We start from the raw sequence: 19,402 nt of genomic DNA, 5'->3' as shown, positions 1-19,402 counted from the left end.
CCATATGCCGGAGGTAGGGGGTTCAAACCCAGCCCCATATGCCGGAGGTAGGGGGTTCAAACCCAGCCCCGGCCAAAGACTGCAAAAATAAATAAATAAATGAATAATGTGAGAACAAAAATAGCTGATCTTTTCAATCATGTCTGTATAACTTGAAGCCCCAGAATAAGTTTATCAATCAATTTTAATCATCTTTTCAAAAGGCAGACTTGGCTAGGTATCTATACAAGTATAAAGGAATGTACTTTGCTTTTCACAAATGAAATGTGACAAGACCCTTGACTAGAACAATGACACATCAATATCTACAATTGCTTTAATTTTAGCTGAGGCTTATTACTGTTCCTTTTTGTGGACGGGAGAGAAGGGAGGATGCATTCTCTTGCACTTTCTATCTTAGTCCCTGTTTATTTTGCCCTTTGCTCTCTTGTTTCATGGTACTCGCATTTAATAAGTTTCCTCTGCACAAAATGTATTTGCTGTTACCCTCTACGTTTAGGCTGAAAACAGAAGAGTGTCTCAGAGTATTGCAAGGAAAGAAAGAGGAGAAAGAGGAAGGAAGGAAAGAAGAAAGGAAGGAAAAGCAACATTGAGGTGATCGATAAGATAATAGAAAATATCTCCTGACAATTTTCACAGCAATATATTTTTTAAAAAGATAACTAAGCTTTATGTTCAAAAGCGTTATATTCAGTCTTATGAATTTCTTATCAGAATATCCAAAAAAAGGTCAAGAAACAAAAGCTTTCATATTACACCTGGTTTGATTCAGTACCACCAAAATACGAAATCATGTACAAGAAAATATGAAAACATGTACATGTACCTTGTTATCTCAAAATTTTTTATTTTTTTCCTCAAAACTGTTTTATGTTTCCCTCTTTTTAATCCTTATCGTTTTCATATATTTTGATATAAATGTAATTCATTACCAATTTACTTTTTTCACTTGACATTATTTCATAACTCTTCTGCGTCACTGTTTCACTTTGCTTATAATGAATGTCTATATTATGTTCATTGATTCCCAGAGATCAAGATTACTGACACAGCTCAGATGCCTTAGCCTTTATGATTCTTAAAGCCATGAGGCATAAAAGAATCCTTATGTTCACAGTAGCAAAAGAGCAGAGACTCAATCTGTACAAAAAACCAAGTTATGTAAATAAAACACATGTGCCCCCTAATATTCTGAAATAAAAAAGAAAAATAACAAATATAACTCTACCCTTTGTCCCAAAACTTCTAAAAATAGGAAATCTTCTATTAAGACAGAAAGACAGTATATATAAGTGATTCTTTATAAAAGTATTATAAAATTTAGTGGGTTTTTTGGCAGTGCAGAAAGTTGTACCTGTGAGGACTATTTATAGGGATGTAAATGACACAGCTGATCTTGATTCTACCTCTTACCTATAGAGGAATGTTAGATTAAAGCACTTTCTACTCAGTTTCGGGATCTAAAAACCAGGGAGCAGATTAGTAACTAAAAGAGTAAATTGCAAGGATTGTGCTGCCTTTCAAAAATGCAAAATATTAAAATTAGACTATTATTTAAGGAAACATAGCAATTACGGAAGAACAGCTACTCCAGAAACCAAGGTTCTCGACCTTCCCACAGAGGAGGGAAAGACTGGGAGAAGTGGAACCCCGCCCTTTAACATTTCACTTCCAGGAAGTAGCCAACACTGGATGTTTAAATTGGAAAGCAGTATGTCATAGAAGTTCGGTCACCCATAGGAGCTGTTCTGCTGATAAAAACACTCTAAGCACCCCATGAAAAATGAAAAGCAAAAAGCTAGCTTCAATTATTAATATGACAAGCCAAGTAAAATGTTAAACCCACCTTAAAGAAATAAATAAGGAGGCCCAGAACAGACTATTATAAAATTTAATTTCTACTGGTATCTAAAGACAGGTACTGAACCTGTGAAACTTCATGACAAATGCTAGAAAAATTGCAATAAAATAGAAAAGCATAATATTCTGGATATATATGTGGAATTTAAAATCACACATGGACTTAAAATCGGAGTGCTTTACTTTTTGTTTTAAAGTTATGTAAGTCTATCCTGATATGAGAAGTTAAACCAGACTTGCTAATCATACCTTTAACTATCTGCCACGATAAATGTGGCTGGGAGCTACGTTCTACTAAATGGGCCCTAACTTTCCTGCTGACAGATAACCCACTCACAGGTTACCTACAAGTGTCCTATGGTCAATTGGCTTTCTTCTTGAGATTGTTCTAATATCTTGCCCAACAAAGCCCTTTCTATTGAAACAAAATACCTTCCAAATTAAGCATTCAGATTACTGGCTGGAAATTAAGTGTCAAGGAAATCTGCCGTCATGAGGATAAGGTAAACTCGTCAATGTCCCTCTGGGGTGAATTTAAAGTACTAAACTGGGTTTGACAAAGGTATGGAGAAAGTTCAAGGTGTACAGCAGGTAGCCCTGGCAGGCCACGGTGTGGAGGAGGTAGAATTTAGTGCAGAGGTATCATGAGTAGTAAGTAGAACTTACAAGGTAGGCAAAAGTACACAGAAAACAGCACATCAGATGTTGAGGGAAAGAGCTGATAGAGGAAAGAAAGTGACACGAGACAGAGGTATGTGAGTTTCAAGATGGCAAACAAGACTCCATGAATGGCAACTGCAGGATCCCCACATTCAGGTAAAAAAAAAAAACAAAAAACAAAAAACCTAAGCATACTCAGAGTCCTATACCCCAGATTTTCCTAAAGTTCAATTACCTTCAATTTCTAATTAAGCTGGAATTTCTTTGTCTTATAAAAGAAATAAAACTTTAAGAAATGGTAAATTTTTAAAAATAGGCAGTCTTGCTTTGCCTAAATCTTAGGAAAAAACAAAGCCACAGTAATGTCTGATCTACTGACTACTGACTCAAATGAGCTTCTTCAATTTTCTGGTACTGTCTCAGAGAGAAAACTATTCAATACACTTTAGAAGATGAACCCACAATGGAAATGTTCATCTCCTAGAATAAAAAGGATTGCAAATGACTTCCAAATATCTTTATATTCCTGAAGGCAAATTAAAGAACTCAGACATGCTGAAAATCTAACTGGTAATAGAAACTAAGGATGCTCCTCAAGCTGAGTGAATACATGCAGGATAATCTAATATTAATACGGAAAAATGGGGCTCCCCCCATGGATGGTTAGGGTCTCACAAAAACTTTCCCAGATGAGGACCTACTTGTTCCCAATTGCAGTAAAATTTTTATTAAAAATGGAAAGTGTCCATTTGCCTTTCTCCTGAGGATCAGAATGGGCGTCGACACTCTGAAGCCACATTCAAACAGCAGGCTTTGGATAGGAGCTCAGAACTAACCACGGTTTAAAAAAAAAAAAAAAATTCTAGTAACCTTGTTGGGAGAATTTGCAAACATTCTTAATGAATTAATTCATTAGCCTATTATTTTATTAGAAGTTGTCCTCCAGGTAGAAAATTTACAAATTAAGATACAGTATATACAGCTGGAGTAGACAAGCAGTATCGAATTCTTAGGGCTGAAAGGTAAATTGAAACATTAAACATTAGCAATGACAGTCGTATTTTGACACTATCTCAAAAATGCCAAAATAGCTGATGAAAAGTGGCAATTTCAGGACATCAGTTCTTTCACATCACACTGAGTGAGGGATTTTACTGCATTAAGTGTATGGTAAAAAGGAAAGCTCACACAAAGTAGATCTATTCAGTAGAATCATTAAAAATGAACGTAGACACAAACAAGTCTGCATAATACCAGACAGCTAATGGTAAGTGTTCAGGGAATGCTGGCTGCTGCAAGGTACAGTCCTTCCAGCACACAGATAAAAGTCAGACTCTGGAGGCAGACAGATGTAAATTTAAGTTCTCACTTTGAGCAAGTTACTTAACTTCTTTAAGCTTCACTTTCTCGTCTGTGAAAGTAGATAAAAATCAACCACCCCTTTGATTTTTCACAATAATTGAAGAAGATAAGACATGTAAAAATCTCACATTTTAAGAGCCTGGCTCTCAGAAAGCCTAGTTGCTGCCAGAGAAGAAGAAGAAGGGAAAAAGGAGGGGGAGCGAGGAAGGGAAGGTGAAGGGAGAGGGAGGGGAGGAGAAGACTCAGAAATGTTACTGTGTCACTGGTATTATTACTATGGAGTTTTGATAGGAAAAACTCAGAATCAGCCTCAGAGACACTCATGAATTTTTATCTTATACTGTTAGGGATATTACTGGCATGTCTATACCCGGGTTTTACAATCCCAACACTACTGGCATTGGGGGTCACGTAGGTCAATACCCATGGACTCTACTCACTAAATACCAGTAACATCCCTGAAAATAATAGCCCAAATGCCTCCAAACCCTGCTAAATATCCCATAGGGGGCAAAATCAGCCCTGGTTGAGAACCATTGGTTGTTACCAAAGTCAGGGAGTCTGTGGCTTAGAAAATACTGACAACCCCCTGAGTGAGCAGCAGCCTGGACTAGTACAGGTAACAGAGTTGACAGTGTCTGGCTGTCACCAACCAAGTCTCACATTTTTATGTAATGTTCAAGGCAGAATTTTAAAACAAGTACTTGTTAGGAAACCACACAGCAGCAAGCTCAGAGCTCCTGAACTTACAAAATAACCCGTGGAAACACTGTGGTGGATGTACAATAAAGCACTCACTACACAGACATGAGCAGTCTGGCAAATGCTCCCCAGTCAGCCTCACTCGGTGTGGAGTCCCAGCATCAACAGTGTCCTTACTGCGTTAAGAGGGAAGTGTGGGCAGAGGAAAACTGGATGCCAAAAACGCCTGCGTTTTCATTCAGCTGGTGAACCTGGCTTCAGGCAGGTTCAACCCAACCCTGCTTTGGTTTTTCCAGTTCTACACTGCAGTTGGCAATAATGAATACCCTAACCCAACTAGCTTTTCTCCTTTGAGGATATCTACTCAGTACAGGGGCTTGGGTTATAATAACCACTGGGTGAAAATCATTACCACCACAAAACATAATTTTATCTCCAACCTTTTCAGGTTAACATGGACTTTATTTCATCTTTTCTGTGAAATATTCTGGTTTGACTTGGTTTACCTTACCATATCTCACCTATGTTGATATTCTGTGTGCTACCTACACATGAACTAGAAACATTATGTAGCTTAGGATTTCTCAAAGGTTTTTCATCACTGACCCTTTAAAGAGCCTCCTTAGGCATTTTTTTTCTTTTGCAGTTTTTGGGGTTTGAACCTGCCACCTCCAGTATATGGGGCCAGCATCCTACTCCTTTGAGCCACAGCTGCCGCCCCCTCCTTAGGCATTTTTGGCATTGACTTAATGACTGCCTCTCTTCATAAAATATTAATCTCTTTATGTACCATGTCCCTTTGGAAGGCTACAAACCAATGATAATCTAAGATTTTTATGCCCCCTAAGAACCAAGTCTCACCCACCTGAGACAATATTACTCCCACTGTCGATCCCTGATGTGAATGGATCTGGTTTACAAAGTATGTTCTAACAGTGGGGACTTAAATGGGAGTTTCTAAAGAGATCTAGAATACCAAAAAGAAACCTGGATAAACCAGAGAATTCAATATGATGTCAAACCCACACATTACCGGGGGAGATGTGAATTCCCAGGGAAGAGCCATCTCATTCTACCAGGTCTGGCAGGTCTCCAGAGATGACAACACCCCTCAGCGGCCCCAGACAACTGAGGTTCCACCAAAGACATGTTTACTGGTAAGCATGCAAAGACTCAGTGAGTTAGCATTACAAGGATAAATGGTACACAATGGCTACCATTGAAGAATTCAGAGCTGTGGGGGGCAAAGCACTTGTGGCTCTGACGTGGCCACTAGGTACATCTGTACATGCTCCGAGAGTGGGTGACAGGGGTGTGCCCTGAGGAAAGGGCATCAGCTCCAGCCATGCACAACTCTGAGTCTCGTGGGGGAGACCTTCTGATTCTCTGGATTTTATGTGAAATCTCCTGATTTTTAAATGTGGGCTTAAGAAAAATACATCTGCAGCCAATACAAGACTGAAAATGTGTGATCTCTATTTGCAAACAAACCACATGAAAAAGTTCCTTTACTCTGTGAAGAGAGAGGCTATGACTCTAATTATGCACAAGAATCACTGCCTCATATCTTTACCATTTAAGAAAAATCCAGGAATGGCACAGCCTGATTACCTAAAGAAATTTAGATGACACTCTTCTATGATCACAACTGGAGAGGACTTCTGCATTTTTTAATATGCTGCATATATCAGAAGCTTTTAATAATCACTGATTTTACCCACACTGAACTATTTAATAATAGCACATTTCCTACCTAATGAGAAGTAATGCAATATCACCAAACTAATATGGCTTATCTATGAATTTTAAGATTTCTAAAATGTATTACTACATCTTGTTAAAATTTTAGTTGATAGAAGAGCACAAGTGACTTCCAAGCCTAAGTCCAACAGCTTGACTTTTGGACAATTATCGTCATTTTTTGGTAGCTTAGTATCTTTTTTTTTTTTGACCGGGGCTGGGTTTGAACCTGCCACCTCCGGCATATGGGGCCGGCACCCAACCCCTTTGAGCCACAGGCACCACCTGCTTGGTATCTTTTTAAACATAGTTCTTCCCAAGTCCGAGAGGCTCTGCCAACTGTATTCTCTGGTTTCAAAAGTTCTGCTGGCTAGTGCCAGATATTTGTCTTTGTTTTTCAATTATGACTGTAATAAATAATCTTCCAGCTTCATATTTTGCTGACAAACATAAATTCAACATCGCAAAGCACTGTCACTCAGAGCAAAAAAGTAATGTACTGAAGAGTTTCATGTTATGGGATCAAGGTCAACAGTTAAGGCAACGTCACTGTAGAGAAAATTACTATATTTGTAAACTAGCTAAGATCTTAGTGACAGAAATAACCTTTGATAAAATAAGTGAATTTGCCTTAGTGATATTAGTAATTAATGTTAATAGTCACAAAGTACTTAAAGACAAAAGGAAAAATTACAGACTGATTTTTTTCTTAGCCATTAAATACTACTAGGACACTCTAGTTCTGACAGACTAACATAAAAGATAATAAAACTCACAAATCAATTGACTGTCTGCTCCTAAGATTTACTGCACTGTTCATCTATCGGACAAAATATCCGATGAAAGTCCTTTTAGCTACCTAAACACAGGACCCACAGGGATCATTTCCAGACAAAAAGCAGAGACAGGTGTGGTATAAGAGCTATCATCCAAATGAAGAGTCCTTAATTATAACAGAGAAGGCATTTTAGTATTTCTATCTTAAATTTTGCTAAGTTTCCAACTTCATCTTACGATTAAAATGGGCTGTTATTAATATCTAGAATAATAGTTTAACACTCCTGTTCTATTTCTACTTCACTTGTATTGAACTAAGATGGAACCTTGAATAAAAAGTCCATGCGCAGTCAGTGGCTCCCTGAAGCGAATCCTTGGCCTTATGGCTGGTTCAAGACAGAAGTTTGGACCAGTTCATATCAAAAGAAGGAGGGGAAGAAAGGTAATAGTGAGTTTTTCATATGGCTGAACTGATTTCATATCATTAATTTGTTTGATGTCAAAGGGTATTTATGAAATGATACTGATGATAAATGAGAGCATCGCCTGAATTTTTCAAGTAAATTTATTTTCTAAAATAAAAGGTTGGAAAACCTATATTTGGCCTCTCTTTAACTTCTATTAAATCTCCAAGTTTAAAAGCCATTCGTTGCTCTGTGTGACTCAGTATGTTGGTCTAATTATCTATAGGGAGGTACCAGGTATTTGGAAGAGGCCCCAGTAAGGAAAGGACCAAGAGAGGACAGGGTCTTGAAGGGGAGGTATTAGCCTGTGCCCTTTATCACCCACTCACTCTGGGCGCACTGTGGAATTAATTACAAGAGATTGACCCCAAGAAGCCATGAGGCTTAACAGGACAATTCACTCTGTGATTCTGACCCTGGAAACTGACCAATGACAGCCTGAAAGCATTGACTGAGATGTCAATATTTGGAGGAAAAGTGATGTAAGGTCCCAGTTATCTTCTGGCTTCTCCCCAAGGCATGAGTGGGTATAGCAAGGAGAAAGGAGACACAGAAACCTGAGGGCAGAGTGTTTGAGCACATCCTTCACCATTGCTCTCTGCTGATATCTTCATCAAGAAACCATGTCACATCCTCCCTCTACTCTTACATCTCTCATGGACATGTGTGTGTGTACACACTCATACACACACACACACACATGCACACCAGCCTGGACTGTCCTCTTCTTGCTACACAAAAGGAGATTCAGAGAGAAGCCATGAAGGAGTCCTCTTTAATGGCAGCTGGGGTTGAGCAGTAGAATAGATCTCACCAAAACAATTCCTGCACAAAACTGTGACAAGGTCTAACCTTAGAAACCCAGTTAATATTTCTTCTTGAAAGTAATTAATTTTAGATTGCAGAGTCAGTAGTTAAACTCAGTTATTTTCAGAAAGCACTATTACTTCTCTCAATAAGAACAAAAATTAAGCCAACAAAACATGCAATCCAAATGAAGGCAGATTTCTAAACCAGAGGAAACCAAAGACAGCAAAATTCCATATTAAAAATTCTAAGAATCTGTCACAATCTGTCTCTCAAAGGTTCAGTTGAGTTCAGTGGTATTCCCTAGGTCATGCGGCCATTTCTTCTCCTTAGCCTAATCGAACATTCCTTGAAAAATTTTAGATCAAAAACTACTTCAAAGTTTTTCTTTAGAAAATGAACTGATAGAAACCACATTTCTGAATCAGGAGATTTCATTCTCCACGAGTGCTCTGGCTTCACAACCCTACAAATACAGTGCTCTCAGGAAAGGAGCTGCCTCTGGCATTCCACTTCTCAGTCATTTTTCTTTGTGTGTGCACACACACATACACACACATGGTGTGCACACTGGAATAGCAAGTCATCTGTCCGTGGGGACATGGCATGGACATCCTCCGACAGCAGTTAGTGTAGTGCACTCCCAGCCCCTCAGCAGCTACTACTGGCACAGAAAACCCTGCTCAGGTGGGGGATGCAGGGGTGGGGCTCACCTGTACTGGCTCAGGTGGAAGCTGGACCACATGTTGCATGCGCTCGCTGTGGTGGTGCCTGGATTCTTCCTCATAAATCACATCCCTTTCATGCTGGGGAAGGTTCAGGAAGCGGCGGATGGTACAGAGGTTTTCCCAGAGGGTACGGTTTTCAGGGCTTGGGTTCTCCTTCCAGCGGAGTAGTTCACACAGCCAGCCCTGGAGAGAGAAGCATTCAATTAAGTTCACCTGCAGGGGCAGAAGATCTGAGATGACCTTGAATTCAGTCATGTGCCATTCCAATTTAGCATATTTTCTTGTTAAAATTGTTCCTACCAACCTGAAGGGGAGACACTGAAACAGCCTGACTCTAAAAACTAAAAAATAACCACCTGGATGGTTACACCAATGCTGAAGAATCTTTACATCTGTTGATTATCTATCACCCTGCTTATAAAACATATTCCCAGCTGCAGTTTCTTTGTAAAAGACAATAACCAAGATTATAGTTATCTGACCCTCAGAAAAAGAAGTTTGTGTTGGTCAACCACAATTTTTACAAATTACCCAATTGGTTAGTATTCCATTCTAAGGAAAAAGTGAAGATAAACTAACATACGTCATGAGATGGCAAATTCTAAAAAAGGAGAAATGTGTTAAGTGTAAACAGCACTGAATTCTCTAGGGAGGAAATGTTCTTACAATTATCAGTAACTCCGCAAAATAGAAAAAATTGTTAGAATAAAGGAAATGTACAGTGGCTCGATCTCTGAATGCTTTGGGCTCTAGGCCTCTTAACTATCACCTATCACCTTTCTGCCACAGCCACACCTGCAGGAAGGTAGGCAGTTGGTCGGGTCACACCTGCAAATATCTGCCTCCAAACTCTGGCATCCGGATGTTCTCTCCCTTGCAACTGCACGAGAAAGAAAATGTAATGCAAATAATGATGGATTATATGAAAATAATACAGAGGATGCTGTCAACATCGCTCACTGACTCATGTCAAAATATTTTACTCAGTAGCTTTCTAACCCATCATTTCCAAGCTCCATCGCTAATTTTAAAAACAAGAATTGTCCCACATTATGCCTCTTGCAAAAGAGTAAAAATTCTTCTAAAAAGGTGCATCAATAAACACAAATGACTTTGTGATAAATAATCCCAAACCTCAACAAATTCTGTATCATCACTTGTAAGCCACTGAAAGTTCCTGACATGCATTATAAAAACCCCATATAATATCATAAGCTGTTGTTTGTCTAACTCTCCACTGTGTCTTCTGCCTTTACCAAAAAAAAAAAAAAAAAAGGCAAGATTTGATTATCTCCGCTGCATCAGCCAAGACAGCAACACCAGCTGTTCTCATTGTGCAGCCTCTTCCTCGCGGCCTCCATGTTAATAACCTGATCATTCCATTTTCTCCTTCAACTGCCGGCTGCAGCACCGCGAAGAGACAAAAACCCAGGCCCATCTGCAGCAGCTGTAGGCACTGAACTGTGAAGCCACCAGGGATTTATAAACTAATCTGTAACACAACACTGCCTTGTTTTTACAAGTGAGAGGCCACATTTGCGCAGACCTGATCTTTTCTTGCAATAAACTGGAAGCTTGGGAGAGTTAGAAGGTTAGGAAGAATGAAAACAAGATACTTTATCATTTACTTGGAAATGTTTTTTTCCCAGTATTTTCATAGATTTTTTAAAAACTCAATTGAGAGACAGGTAATGGTTGATTTTCAAGATGCAATGTATATGAAAAATGAAGACAAATTTGTTATCCCTACCAGAAAATAAATTTTATTTTTTAAAATTTCTGATTTCTAAAGTGTTTCCTCAAGGGTTTCTTTGTACAAAGGAATGAATTCTTGAAATGGAAAATAAACCATCTGTGAAAAAAATAAGCTCCTTTTCTCTGTCTTTTCACATATCTGAATAAGTCTCCAACTGAACCCTTTCAAATGTTTCAAACAGGTATGTTTAACATCTCCCAGGGGAGGTGATAGCATGGAGACCAATCATTTAACGGAAATAAAAACAAAAACCTACATCTGTTAAGAGATGAAGTTCTGAGATACCCAGACCTGGAGGAAGACAGCACCTGCTGTTCTGCGTGAGGAGTGAATTGCATTGTGGGAAGCCACAGCTTGAAAGGAGACAGGTGACAGCTGAGTAGTATCTCCACTTATGACATTGGGAATGTCTCGCACAACATTCATTGCTGCAATTGATTTATATGTGCTGTTATAATCTGCACTCATTACAATCACTTAGAACAACACTGTGGGCCTCGCTATGGACTGTGTGCTGTCTGCCGTCAGTCTTTAAGAAGTGCAGTGCTCAATTTGCCCACTGATATGCAAGGTCTTGACCTTGAAGCTATTAGGAAGCAGATTAGACACAAGTGTGATCATGTGTGCAGACATAAGCAAACCAAATTAATTTCTGGCACAGGAAGGTAGCCAACAAGACCCTCTTCTTAGGGCACCAGAGAACTTCCTCAAATCCCTGACGGAGCTGAGCTAATAGCATGTTTGAGGGAACCCGGTTTTGAAGATGAAGCACATTCATGGTATTTAGAGGGTTATTAATCTAGTTTCCCCACAAAGTGTTTGCTTGGCTGATCAGATTAAGGGATGGAGCCTTCCACAGTGCACCCCCACCACTGTGCAGGCCCCAAGAAATCTGTGATACTTCACAGCCTTGGACATATTGCACCATGTGTACCCAGCTGCTTCAATAATTAGTTTATGAATGTATCAGCTGGTTCTGCGATTTTTATAAATAATAACTAACCTACAGAGCAGAATGATTACCAGGGCCTTATAGTAGCACACACCATCAGACGTTCCCAACTCGAACTTGCTCTTCGACCAAATGCCAATATTCCCTACTAGTGGTGTTCCTGTGATGCCATTTATAAACACTTATTTTGTATCTGAAAGGGCAAGGTATTTTTCTGTCAGTTTCTTCACGGCAGCCATGATGTGCTTTCCCCTTGATCTGACTCCCTTGCTCACTCCATTCATTTGTATGGAAATCTTTAGGCAATCTATTCTTCCACCTCACTTCCCATCTCACCCACCATCGTTTTATTCACATGATCCTTTCACCAGCCCATTTGGGATGCTTATCTCTGTTTTCTCAATAGGGTCTCTTATTAGTTTGTTTGGTGACTAATGACGGTGTGAGAAAGCGGCTTGCTGTCGCACGAGCAAACATGTATGTAGTTGTGAGAGGGCCCACCACAGAAGAGAGAAAGGGTCCCCACAGTGGGATTTTTTCATTTATATAATTTTTGCATGCCATCCAAGAAAGTTTTGCAGTATCAGGCAAAAAAAAAAAAAAGTGTAAATGTCAAATAAAACAGTGACAGATGACAGTATTCTCTATTGAATAGCACTGTTTCTGTCGTGCATGTTCAATGGGAACTCATGAATTATTAATAAACAAATCTCCTTTTTCTGTTAAAAATCTCAAGTAGGTTTTTTGTTGTTGTTCCCTATGTGTTATGTGGAGTATTCCAGGAGAATTATTTTCATTTTGGAAACACAGATACAGGAATTCATCTGATTTCTAGCCTTGGCCCACTCTGTGAGTGGGCACCATGAATTGTGGAGTAGACACCTCCCTGTATTTCTCTGTTGGTTTGGTTGTAAGTTTTGGCCAAAGGTTGGCTGAATACTCACACAGTCCATTTAGCTTGTACAGCCTGGTAAAACTAGGACTACATGAATTACAAGTGTCTGAGCACAGTTAGGGAGTGCAGAGAGTATTAGACTTGAATTCTTGAGACCTAACTACTAAGTTCCTGCTCTGTCATTAAATATGATAAGTGGGTGACCTTTAAGCAAGTGGTTACCCTGATGGAGTTTCTAGGTGCTCAGCTATAAAAGGAGGGGTTAACCAAAGATGATCTCTATGTTCCCTTCCCATTCCACATTCCAAGATCTGTTGTCTTGTTATCTGTCAGAAATAGCAGATAGTGATTAGCCTTCAGGGTTAAAAATGCAAAGAAAAACTACCATGACCAACTGGTCAAAGCCAACATCACAAATGATTATATACTGACACTACAAACGCTGTGATACGATGCACTGCAAAGGACACAGCATCTTATCTGAGGTGGTCATGCCCAAACATCAAACAAGCCCAAATTGAGAGGTATCTGACAAACCAGTCAGTACTCTTCAAAAGCGGGAAGGTCACAGAAGAAAAAGAAAAACTTAGGAACTGTCACAGACTACAGAAGATCAATGAGAAATAACAGCTAAATGAAATGTGGTTCCTGGAATCACACGGCAAATCCTGTGGTCAAATTCTAAGATTAAAATAAAGTCTTAGTTTAATTAATAGTATTACAATAATGTTAATTTCCTGGTTTTGATAATTGCACTATATGAATAATTGCATTTCAGTGATGTAAGATGTCAGTGTTAGGGGAATATAGATGAGGGATATACAGTTCGGTACAGGTATCCCTTTTGTATAATTTTGCAACATTTCTGTGAGTCTAAAATTAGTTCAAAATAAAAGTTTTTTTAATGAATAAAATACTTAAAAATTATATAAAAATATAAATAATTGTAATGATACTAAGAAATTCACGATCAAAACCTTCTTTTACCTTCAAAATCTGAACCTAGAGAAGGAATATAAATTCAAAGATTGCTTCCTTGCAATCACTGGTTAAAAAGTTCCCAAGCATTCAGTGCATAAGCAAATAATGTTTATTAACATCTCATTTTGGCCATCTCATCAGCCTCTTAAACAAATATATTTCCATCAGTAGAAAAAACAACTCCAACTACCCTTCCAACTATGCAGGTGAGGTGACACTTTCCCCAGTCAAGATATAGTTTGTTGACTGTCAATCTAAATTTACAAAGCAAATCATATTGTAAATGTATTAGAAATTCTTACTATTTCAAGAGATGTGCCATTAATTCTTTTGGAAGGTGAGTAATAACCTCAGAGTTTATTTTTGGTTAAATCAGTAATTTCACTGATGAGTTGCATAAACAAAATGATCTCTAGTTTACAACTCAGGCGCATTAGAAGAGGCAACAATTAGGTTGTAGCTTTCATTTGAGAACTATAAATTAGTTTCATAATAGCAGGGGAGAAGGGCGGATGGGTGGTGGGAGGGTGACTGGAAAGATCACCTATATGGTCTGTCTAACAAGGGTACAAGTGAATTTTTCTAGAACTAGAGTATAAATGTTTTAACACAATAACTAAGTAAATGACACAAAGTCTATGTTAACCAGTTTGATGAAAACATTTCAAATTGTATATGAAAACACTACACTGTACCCCGTGTTTGCATTAATGTATACAGCTATCATTTAATAAAAAAAAAAAAAAGAAGAGGCAACAATAAGAACCACCGTTTGTTTTGGTTTTCTTTCATAAGCTTATCTTCCATCAATTCCCCTATTGACTTTGTGCTCCAGCCACTGTGAATTACTTACAGTCCCTGAAGATGCTGGGTACATTCTCACCTCTGTGCTTCTGCAATGTAACTCTCTCGGGTGGAATGTCTCATGCCCAAATTTCTGTTCCCTATGAGAAGATGTACTTCAAAGCTCAGCTGACATAGTCTTACTTGATCTCCTGTGAGAACGCATTGCTCGCTCCTGCAAGACCCTAAACCATTTTGCTTATACCCTTTCACAATTTGATTAACTATTATTGTTAGGAGTAGGCATGTCTGCACTCCCATCAAAACAGTCACCTACTTGAGGGGAGTAGAAGACAAGACTTTGTTTCTTACTCATTTTGGCATTTTCAGAGCAGAGTATGGTTCCTTGCACACAGTGTATGCTCAATAAATTCTCATTGGATTAAACTGATATTATTGGAATACATAGAAATTAACCTACAGGAATGTTTTGCAGTCTTAAATTCTAAGAGCTATTGTTGGGGAGCAGCGCTAATTCTCAGAGGCGGTCTTATCAATGTGCTAAGGTTTGTGCCCCACCTCTAATGCACGCACATGATATGGAAAATGGGGTGATCCAATGTATCCTATTATATAAGTTGCAAACAGTTCCTGGGCTCTCTCAGAACATTAATTCAGTTAACAATCTATTGAACACTCACCTCCTGTGTGCTATGCATTGGGCTGGTACATTACATATATCATTTAATTGTCATCATCACTTTTTATTTAAAAGGTTAACTGTGATCATCAACAAGGAAGTGACTGAAGCAGCTCAGGAAAAGTGTCATCATTGAGAATATGACATGTAAGTTGAATCTTGGAAGATAAAGATGGATCTCAATGGGTGTGGAGAGAACTGGAAGCACATTCCAAGTACAGACAACATTATCAGCAAATGAAAAGACATGTAAAATTATCACTCCCAGGGAATCAGAAGCAATTCTGTGGGACTAAAGCACAGTCTGGAAATAAAGGCAGAGGTCAGATTATAAAGCATGCCAGGCAAAGAAATTATAACTTAATCCTATGGGTCCTATGAGTCATTGAAGGATTTTTACCTCATATGACAAAGAATTAACTTTTCTTTCTCCCCATACACCTACACATTTTTCCTTTTTAGCAAGAAGTCCTTGGAGAAAAGACTATGACAAGTCAAGAATACCACTCAGCCTAGCCTAGATATCTTTTTTTCATAATAAAATTGTGTTGATTGGTACTAACTGGTACCCACAATGGCCTGGTATTAGTAAAGGACATACTTCATAAACATCATCCTCTAGGAGTTTTCACTCTAAAAAACATAACATGTATCATAAAGAGCTACAGTGTATCAATCATTTAAATAATCTGTTCTCATCATTTTAGCTATGTATTTTCTTTGTGTGTGAGTGAGGGTCAGAGTGTGTGGGGGTGGGGTGGGTGTGTTGTTGTTCAGATAAGAGTTTTTAAAGCTCCCCTGGATTGAAAACAAATGAGGAATGGCATTATCTAGTTCATTTTAAAAATGTTCAAAAATTTCAAGTTTTCAAGTTGACCATAAATGAGTGACTTATTTTCCACGCTCAGCATACCAAAGACTGAGAATGTTCAAATGTCCAGGGCGGTCTTTCACAAAACAATGATACAGCCTAGTGTTTGAGTTTGGAGCCTCTCAGATAGGAGTTTGAATCCAAGTTTTAAACTTTAGGTTTAAGTGATACCAGGCGGAGGGGGAGGGGTGGGGGGACCTGCAGATGAGCAGGGTGGGGTTCTGTCCATGGTACTGAAATACCATTGTGTACAAAGTTACTTGCTTTCCCTTACTCAAGACATTGATTATGACCTCAACTTCTCTCAATCCCCATAAAATAAAAAGTTATATGTTTGTGACCAATTTTCTAGGCTTTATAATATTTAATAACAAACACAAACGAGAACTTGCTTACATTAAACACAAATTCACAGCCTGCTCTCCTCTCTAATGAGAGAGAACTAACAACTTTGTCTCTGTTCAGTAAGGCTGTATGCTCCTTGAAAGCAGGACCTTGCCGCAGTGATTATTGTTTCCCTTGATGTGCCTGACCCAGAGCTAATGAGTGAATTCAATCTACTAAATAGCAACTAGCCCCCACATTTTGCCCCTCTAGGAACTCTAATGAATGGATAAGTCAGCAAATGAACAGCTCTTCAAGAGAATGACTCAAGTCTTCCTGCAGCAGAAATGTAAAAGGCCATTTACTCACCCACATCTTCAATACAGAAAATGTCAGCATATGTAACCAAAAGGAAATGTTTTCTGAGTGTCTCAAAAGGAAATTCATATTATTAACCACAGACAGTTCGCTTTCTAAATGGAAGCACATAAAGTCCCCAAACAAACTTTTGTAACTGTGAAAGGATTTCTCTTCAGCTGGTTGAGACTCTTCTGAAGTGTGAAATGAGCCAGATAATATTCAGCTCTTGTTTCTTAGTCACCGAATTCTCTTTTCATGAATCCAATAAGTGTCTATTAAAATAAATAAACCCCCTAATGATTCAAGATAACCTAATCAAGAAAACTGAAATGGATAAAAGGCTAACTGCGAGGGAGACTTGTCAAGGGCTTCGGTGAATCCCTGAAGAGGAGGTCATCTCGACCTGAAAAAAGGATCTGAGCTGAGCATTTGGTTATGGTTGAAGGTTAATTATTTTATACCTTAAATGTAATAAGTAAAAATGATCTGCTTATTTTTTTCTTACTTTTCAAAGATATATACTATATTTTAAACTGTATTTTCATGTCTCTGGGCTATCTTAACACATGTCTCTCACATTTCTAGGAATATATCTGGAAAGACTGAGTGATATGTGGGCTCAAGTTAAGAGGAGATTACACAAAATTTTGTTGCCCTCCTTACCATAGATATACAGGATATACATAGAGCTATGACACCACATAGCTCGACTAAGTCTTTATATATGTAAATATGCACATACATGCATACATGGGTACATACAGCTGAAAGAGCCATTTATATTGGTCATAAAAAAAAAAGAATGAATTTGGAATCTTGTACTTTTCCACTTGACACTAGAAGAATATTAACAGCAAAATGCTCTGACAGAAAACAACCAAAATATTTCTAGTTCCCCGTTTTAGGCCCAAATCTTGGTATACCTGTAATATGGGATTATAGTGGGCAAGCTCCTTAAGAATTTATCAGAGTAGGGGTGAAAAAAACCAGACACTTAGAGCAGAAAACCAGTAGTAAGACTCTTGAAAGATCAACATGGGGTCTTGAAAGAGCAGAAAACCAGTAGTAAGACTCTTGAAAGATCAACATAGAATGAGGTGAGCAAGTGACCAGGGCATGAAATGCAGACTGTGGCTTGGCAAGCACATGCCTCTTACGTTCCACACAGTAGGCACCTAACTTGCCTCACCCTCATCTTGGCCCAGTGAAAAGATGATGATTAAATAGTTTCCACAGCAAAGTGATAGTAACCACTCAAAGGCTATTCTCCCACTAAGTTAACTTGATGTTTTCTTCCCTGGAGGGCTGGGAAGGTTCAGAGAGGCAGCTTTAATATGGCAACCTGATTTGCTTCAAAGTTGCATGCAGTTTTTCAAAGGTACCTTGTTATGAACAGGCAAAATAACACACCTCAACAAGTTTCTACGGTAGGTAAAGAAAAGCTTAAAACCAGTACGAAAACTTTAGTGATGGCTTTGTGGGGCTAGGATAACTCAGGATTGGAAGTAGGTGTGTGGTTGCCCTGATCTCTCCGGTACAAACTGTGGCAGGAAGTACAGGCCATATGATGCCCCATGTAAAATGAATTGGTGGTTTCACCTCACCCTGAACTTTGTCAAAAGTTATTTGACATTTTAAGAACTGTATATGAGGTCTGCAATTAATTTCCACTGATACCTAATGGAGGACTCTCATAAAGGCTAGGTTTGGGGCATGAAAAATTAACATAATAACTATGATGGTTGTAAGAAGAACCCAATTCTTGATTATGAGGTTAATAATAAAACCAGGATCTTATGGGAATTTTTGCTAATAAGACTTCAGAACCTAATTTCTTGAGATTATGCTGAGAGAAAGAGGGGAAATTGACAGGTTTGGCCCCTGCTTGGGCACCATTGTGTTAACTGCTCACTTAGTTTGGCATTTGGAAATCTTGGAAAATTTCTTCAGTAGGTATAATAAATTTTTTCAAGTGGTAATTCTAGTGTAAATATATTAATTATTTTAATTTGATTTTGACAACTGGCCTCTAAATCACGGTATACCTGCCCCAGTTGACAAAAGTAGAAGCTGTTCCTTGATAGGCTCTTAGAACGACTGTGTTCTGAAGAAACCTAATCACCAAAAAGGTGCAGCTACTCAGGCAAGGCTGCACACCTCACATCACCCTGTCTGCCAGGCTGAATATCAAGGACAAAAGTAAAAGTGTGTAGAACTGAGGCTGAGACCACCAGCTCATTTCATGTGGGGCATCTGATGGCCTGCACGTCCCGTCACTCTTTATACCAGAGAGATCAGGGCAGCCACACGTCTACTTCCACTGCCCTGAGTTATCCTCACCCCCAGAAAGCTATCCCCATCATGGGAACTTAGTAATTTAAGATGAACATCAAAGCACAAGTGGCAAAATTTTGATCCCTTAACAACATTTTCTAAAAGCTAGGAAACTAAATAATGAGATCAAAGATAATATATTATGTTTTACAAACTTACTCCCCCACATGATAGTTTGGCTTAAAAAAAATAATTGTAGTTTTAACTTGTCTTATAACTACATGTTGCACAGTATGGTTTCAGTTTGGATGGAAAAGTGTGTATGGGCTCGGCACCTATGGCTCAAGCGGCTAAGGCGCCAGCCACATACACCTAAGGTGGCGGGTTAGAATCCCCAGCCTGGGCC

The 19,402-nt window shown here is 38.7% G+C and overlaps 1 protein-coding gene across 3 annotated transcripts in view; it reads right to left on the bottom strand.

Moving 5' to 3' along the window:
• The window catches only part of SATB2 (SATB homeobox 2), a 193,098-nt gene that overhangs the window by 25,318 nt on the left and 148,378 nt on the right, over nucleotides 1–19,402 (bottom strand). For all 3 annotated transcript variants that reach the window (XM_012802151.1, XM_003785049.2, XM_012802152.1), the window contains one exon: nucleotides 9,086–9,283. In XM_012802151.1, coding sequence (XP_012657605.1) covers nucleotides 9,086–9,283 — 198 coding nt within the window. The remainder of the gene's footprint in view (nucleotides 1–9,085; nucleotides 9,284–19,402) is intronic.

This window comes from Otolemur garnettii, unplaced genomic scaffold (assembly GCF_000181295.1).
Source record: "Otolemur garnettii isolate 467f Iridium unplaced genomic scaffold, OtoGar3 scaffold00013, whole genome shotgun sequence".
In the NCBI taxonomy this organism is placed as follows: Eukaryota; Metazoa; Chordata; class Mammalia; order Primates; family Galagidae; genus Otolemur; species Otolemur garnettii.
This window is presented reverse-complemented; position numbering and strand designations above follow the sequence as displayed.